Raw genomic sequence first — 6,482 nt, forward strand, 5'->3', positions numbered from 1 at the left:
TTAGAATATTTATATATATTTCGTATAAACAATGCAGAAGAGACAGTTGATCAAAAATAGCAGCAGTTTGCATGGCAGAAGATATATATACAGTATGTACAAGCTCTGGCACCAGCCATTATTTTAGCAGTTCCTTTAACAATCTTCTGTGAGCTGCTTGGTTCATTGCAATGATCCAAACAGTAGAGGTCAGTTTTTTTAAGAGTGTCCTGCTCACTTGGTCATAGCCAGGCTGTGTAATGTGGTGGGCAAAGGTTGGCAGAGTGAGCAGGGGCAGGGCATGCCGGGGAAGTGCCTGTAGGAGCTGGCCAGGTGGAGGGGGTCCTTCAGAAGGCCCTGGACTGGAGCATGAAAACCCAGGAAGCTGGCGGATGGAGGGGAGTGCAGGGCTGTAGCTGGAGAAGGTGAGTGATGCTGGAGAGCTGAAGGCGTGCTGGCCACCAGAGAGTGCAGAGACTGGGCCAGAGGATGCAGAGGGAGGTGGGGAGCAGCAGTGCGGCTCTGGGCAGCAGCACTGCCTCCATAAACATCCCCCACCAACTTCTTCATCTCGTCCAAGGAGCTGGACAGCATGAGGATGTAGTTGCGAGCCAACAGCAAAGTGGAGATTTTTGACAGCTTACGGACTGAAGGTCCATGAGCATAGGGCATAACCTCTCTCAGGCTGTCCATCGCCTGGTTCAGATCATGCATCCTTTTCCTCTCCCGACTGTTGACCTTTAGTCTAAGATCTTGCACCTCGTTGTTGTTAGGCTCAGACCTGGTCTTGGTCTTACCGCCCCCACTGCAGCGCTCCGTCCTGCCCTGGCCTGCCTCGCTGTCTGCTCTGTTTTCTTGGCAGTATTGTTGGAACATCTTGTTGGAGAAGAAGCTCCCGGGAGAGTCGTCCACCACCAGGTCTGGGGATACGGAGCGGCTGCAGGTGGAGCCAGAGTCGGAATCCATCTCAGTTGAAGCGGGTTAAAGTGGGACACAGATCAAAATAATCGTCCAAAAATACAAGCCGGAATGCTAGGAGCTTGAGTTTAAATACTACAGATGCCTCTAGTTTTCTGCTTTCAAGTTGTTCCAGTTTCCTGTAGTGTCACCACAGTCTCACTTCTCTCCGAGTTGTGCTGTTCAGTCTGATGATCAGTCCTGTCCACAGGAGTGAGTCTGTCTAAACTGTCACCCTCTGGGGCCACTGGGGTGTATTTATACCGCAGGCATAACAAAGGAACAATAAAGCTGCATAATGAGACACTTAGAGCCACAGCCAATTGCAGAAGGGACACACTTTCACCCCCCTCTCTTACACCTCCTTCCTGCAGCCCCCACTTCACCTTCCCACACCCACGTTTAACTCCCCCAACCTTGATGAACCCCCTACACATTAACCAAAACAGGGGTATGTTCACATGTTGTGTTAAACTCCCCATAAGGTAACTAGGACTATGCCAAAACTTCCATTAAAGATAGTGGTGCAGTGTATGTGTGAACATAAAATTGGATCAACTATTTAGCAAGTAGGCAGAGTATTTCTTGTTATAATAATGTAGACAAGGTTAATGTAATCATTCTGATATGCAATCAATGTAATTTTTTTCTCTTAAGCTGCACTAATATATGACTTTACTCACCCTATACAGACATTCAAAATGAAGTAAAAGTAAGTGTGAATCACAGATCTGCCAAAGATTGAAACGGACCACATTTTTATTGCCCTGCTCCATATCAGATATATGATGCCTTCGAGGCCTTATTTACATATGGTATCCATGAGACACTTTGGGGAAAGGTATGAAGCACCATATGAGGTGCTTAAACATGTAAGGAGCAGCGTTAATGGCAGACTAGGTACAATTCAACCAGGAGCTCGGGACAAAAGAGGTCAGATAAATTTGACTTGGCTCTCCAAACAGTCTGTGAAATCACATCACTATCACTGGAAGGGGGTCCTTCAGATGGGGAGGAGGTAGTTAAAAAGATACTAAAGAGTGGCCACAGCTTTGTCTTCCCCTAATTCAACCGTAAAGCTACTACCACTTTCTCAGGTTTTTTTTTTCCACACTTGCTTGAAGTATTTTTTTTTCTATCTCTTGATATAAACGGAGGCTGCCAGAAAAACAAGACAAACTTCCATTCATGACATATAAATTCCTCTCAGGCTTAATGTCCAGCATGTATCTGTTGAAGGTGCCTTTATTGTTATTCACAGAGAAATGAAATTTTTCATTTGCATTTAACCCATCCTATAGGCCTACATACTGTAGGAGCAGTGGGCAGCCGCAGGCACACGGGGACCAACTCCAGTCTTTTTACCAGTGCCTTTGTGTCATTGGGAACTGACAGAAGCACTAACATTAACATAAAAAGGAAATTAAATTGAACATACATGTTTTTGGTGGTGGGTGGACAATGGACCACCCCCACAATAACACAGGGAGAACATGCAAACTCCACACAGAAAGGCCCTGGATTTCAAAAGGAATTTCCTACTTCCTTCCGCCAAGCAAGCAAAACCTCCAGTGAGGCAGTGCTAGAGGGCCAGCAGTTTGTATAGGTAATATAATAATGTGTTACTTCATCCGTAGTCTATATCCATGCCATTCCACCTCCAGGATTGCTCCATTGCCGACGGAAATTCCGCCGGATTTCACTCATTTAGCCTGGATATCCGTCGCCTTGGGCTTTCTTTGTGTTGGCATTTTAAAAGTTCCTTCCCGAGGCTATTTTGCAGAGCACATTTTTCTCCCATCCCGGAATGCTGCGTGGACTCGCCAGACCCTCCTCCGCAGCGCTGTAGTGGTAGGTCTGGCAATGCGAGACTACACCATCCGTGGTAGCAAAAAGAGATATGCAAAAACATTTAACCCTGGATGCAGCATTGATTCTAGCCTGTTGCAGAATAATAGCAGAGTGATTTTACAAGGTTTTATTCATTTCAAATGGAAGAAACATTTTAGAGGCGTGATAATGTGTTGGGTTTCCATCATCTGTCGACTCATTGAAGAAACTATTTGCTTTTCTCTTCTTTGTGCACAGTAGGACATCCTAGTTTATATGTATCTACCCAACAGCAGTATACATTCTCCTCTAGCCGTGGGCGTCTTTGTGCAGCTTCACGATTGCTCTAGAAACTGTGGAGTAGATTTGATCATCGGGCTGAAAGTGCCCAATATCGAAATCCAGAATGCTGGCCTCATACAGAGCAAGGAATTTCTCCCTGTCTTTGACAAAAATCTTCTCAATTCCGATATATATTTAATGGAAGAGATTAGATGATTCCTGAAATGTCCTTTTTTGCATCTTATGGTATTTTCTACTATTCAATGTCCTTACATATCCTTTTCCACACGGATATGTAAATTAATACATGGCACCCTTTGTGTTGCATGAAATCTGTTATGGCAGATTATTAAAACTCCTCTATTTTTTTCTTTACATATATGTGGATGAAGTTTCTTACATTGTGCACAAACCCCAAATGTATGATTTCCAAAGATTATAAATGTGGGGTTTGTGTGTTTTGATGGACTCGCATTGGAGCTCACACTCGCTGTATGTGCGTTCTCAAAGTAAAAAATCCTTCTCAAACACTGACTGACACCCAAAGAAAGTTAGAAGTGGGAATCGAGAGGGCCCTCAGGACCCCCCCCCACCACAGCTCCATCAGGGGGCCCTGCAGGGTGCTTTGGCTTAGCCAACATTCAGTGATATTATAATTGGGGAACCTTGAGAGCCAACATGGGCCATTTATTTGGAGCATATGGATTTTCCCATCGTTAGGCTCAGAGCCAACATGGCTGCAGGACTCTCCTCTGCTAATTGGGTCAGGTCCTAATTAACTACATTGGACACAATGCTCCAGATTTCATTCTGTTCCAGTCTTTCAGAGGTTTTAATGGCTGGTTCTGTGCTACAGCTTTTATTGTGTTCTCCACACTCCGAAGAGAAGAAAATGATCAATAATGTTTCTTTAATGGTCTAATAAATTATCTATAAATTTAGAAAACAATGTGCCAAGGCTGCTCATTAACTGTGCATGAAGTTAGATTAGTGAGATTGTAACTCATATGAACTAACTGGCATACAGAACACCAGTAAGAAACAGCTAAGATCATTGTGTATTAGTAAAAGTACAATCAGTAGAAACACATATATAGATCATTGTTAGGGGCTATAGTTGAATAAAGGGAGTGTAACCAGTCCTTCTCCTACTCCATTACTATATGCATGAGCCAGATAAATTCAATTCTCCTGTTCATTCTTATTCTTATTCATGTGTTTACAGAGGCAACGGGCCACACAGAGAGACACTGACCTTTGTATTCTACAAATGAAACCGTAGCCACCCTCCATGTTTCCACATAATCCTTCAATTTTTAACCCTGCATCACAGTGTTTGACTTTCTTCTCTGGATGCAACCTTTCAGGACCCTTCATCTAATTCAAGAGTTTTTTTAGGCTTTAGAGACCCCCTTTCGGCTGCCTCACTGGGTGCACTCCAATGAAAGTGCTCAGGTGACCAGAAAATGAGGGTATTATCACAGGCATATGCTTGTAGCAGCAGAGGATCAGGCTAGATTAGGATCTTTCATGGCTCAATAAAGTGCTAAGCTCAAGAACAAACTTGTGCTGTGTACCATAAAGCTTCCTTCTCTCTCTGCTGGTCATTGTTTAACAGAATCAGTGGTTAGATCTTTTGTACACACACACACACACACACATACTGGGCTTTAATCTGGGCATGTGGTCATGAGGAGACTCAATTGAGGATGCACAGCAGCCTTTGTTTACCACCATTTTTCTCAATGTCGCTTGGATATCAAGGCTCTTGGATCAAGATCATATAGCAGGAGAAGTGATGAGATATGTGGAATTGGTTTGGTTTGCTTCATCAGTTGATTTAAACGTTTCCCTCGGAGTACCAATGTCTGGGGAGAGAGATATAAAATTGTTTCACAAAGTGTCTGAACAGGCCGACAAGTGTTTCTGAGAACAGGGAGTGCTGCCCTTTGTTATCTCTCACTGGGACAAACTGCTCAGTGATTTATTCATTTACACTGCCTGAAACAATTGCATTATCTTGGGCACAACAAAAAGACACAAAGGCGCTATGAAAATCCCCTAGGATGTTTATGAGTCACTAAAGAGTCCAATAACTTTCCCCTTCATCTTTAAGCGGCCACGGAGGGTTGCATGCTGTGGAGGGCTGCAGGGCGAGGGGAGTCAGGTGGGGGGAAACAGGCCCAGGGAGAGATGCTGATTATGGGTAGGATAAAAGGAGTCCAGGCCTTCTCCTCTGGAGCTGAATGGGGCTTGGTCAGCAGGCTGTCCCATACACTGGCCTGCTCCATGCTGCTGGAACTTCATAAATTACCCTACAATTACCCCCGGGGGGACACCAAGGGAGGATGGACAGGCGAGAGGGGGAGAGAGTGAAAGGGGAAAGAGCAGAACCGGTTGCCGAGCAGACCGCCATCAGGAGGTGTAGGGCCCAGGTCCAGATGTTGGCCTTCAGGTTGCCAGGACCCAAATGATGGTAGCCTCCTGAAGACTGTCACTACTAAATTAGAAGGATTCACATCTAAAGTGCTCATATTGTGCTTTTTGGCTTTTCCCCTTTCCTTTATTGTGTTATATATCTTTTTGTGCACATTATAGGTTTACAAAGTGAAAAAGCCCAAAGTCCACCCCAAAGGGACTTACCATCTCCAACAGAAATCACTGTTCACAAACTTTGTAACATGTTATAATGCTCGCCTAGCTGCTAGCATGGCACTCCCTCATACTCTGCAACTGACAAGCTAGCAGTACTTACTGCGCAACTACCAACAAAGATGTAAAAGAAGTGAGATGTCTCACTCTGTAGCTAAAACAGAGAGCTCAACACACAGGGTGAAAAGAGGAGCTGCAGCAATGTGCAGGACAACAAAATATGGTGTTTTCTGAAAATTAAACCACATAAATAATAATAAATACAATTATGAACCTGAAAATGAGCATAATATGAGCACTTTAAAGCAAATCAATGCATCTTCTTAAAGAAGCAATAACATACTCTTCTTTAAAAATAAAAAAGGTACCCATCAAAATGCATCCTACTACTCAATTCATTACACTTACTATAAGTTTTGCAGCTAGAGACATATTTGGTTAGGTATGACCAGCAGCTGATTGTGGCTAAAGTTAGGCGGTAAAACAGACTTTACATTACATTAATCAGATTACTTTATGCCTCTTTTCTTCTTTTTTTGTTGTACTGTAACGTCACACAAGAATTTATGATTTAACATCATCCTGTAATCATCACTTGTGTTTAGCAAAAGTGCATAGGCTCACTTTAAGAGCAAGCTCTAAATGTCAAAGGTGAGACACATAGGTGCTATTTCCAAAATCAATCCCTTGTGCAGTCATTTACTATAATAGACACTCAATAGTTACTCAATGGTGCATCTACACTCACCTAAAGGATTATTAGGAACACCTGTTAAATTTCA

At 43.4% G+C, this 6,482-nt stretch overlaps 1 protein-coding gene across 1 annotated transcript; it reads right to left on the reverse strand.

The window, feature by feature from the left end:
• Positions 1–213: 213 nt before the first annotated feature.
• On the reverse strand, positions 214–945 carry olig4 (oligodendrocyte transcription factor 4). Its single transcript, XM_028566836.1, has one exon. It carries the CDS (start codon positions 943–945, stop codon positions 214–216), a length of 732 nt encoding a protein of 243 aa, XP_028422637.1.
• Between the last annotated feature and the right edge of the window lie 5,537 nt (positions 946–6,482).

Source organism: Perca flavescens, chromosome 20 (assembly GCF_004354835.1).
Source record: "Perca flavescens isolate YP-PL-M2 chromosome 20, PFLA_1.0, whole genome shotgun sequence".
Classification (NCBI taxonomy): domain Eukaryota; kingdom Metazoa; phylum Chordata; class Actinopteri; order Perciformes; family Percidae; genus Perca; species Perca flavescens.

Coding starts and splice junctions, on each gene's coding strand:
- olig4 (XM_028566836.1), bottom strand. CDS start 945: ATGGATTCCGACTCTGGCTCCACCTGCAGCCGCTCCGTATCCCCAGAC.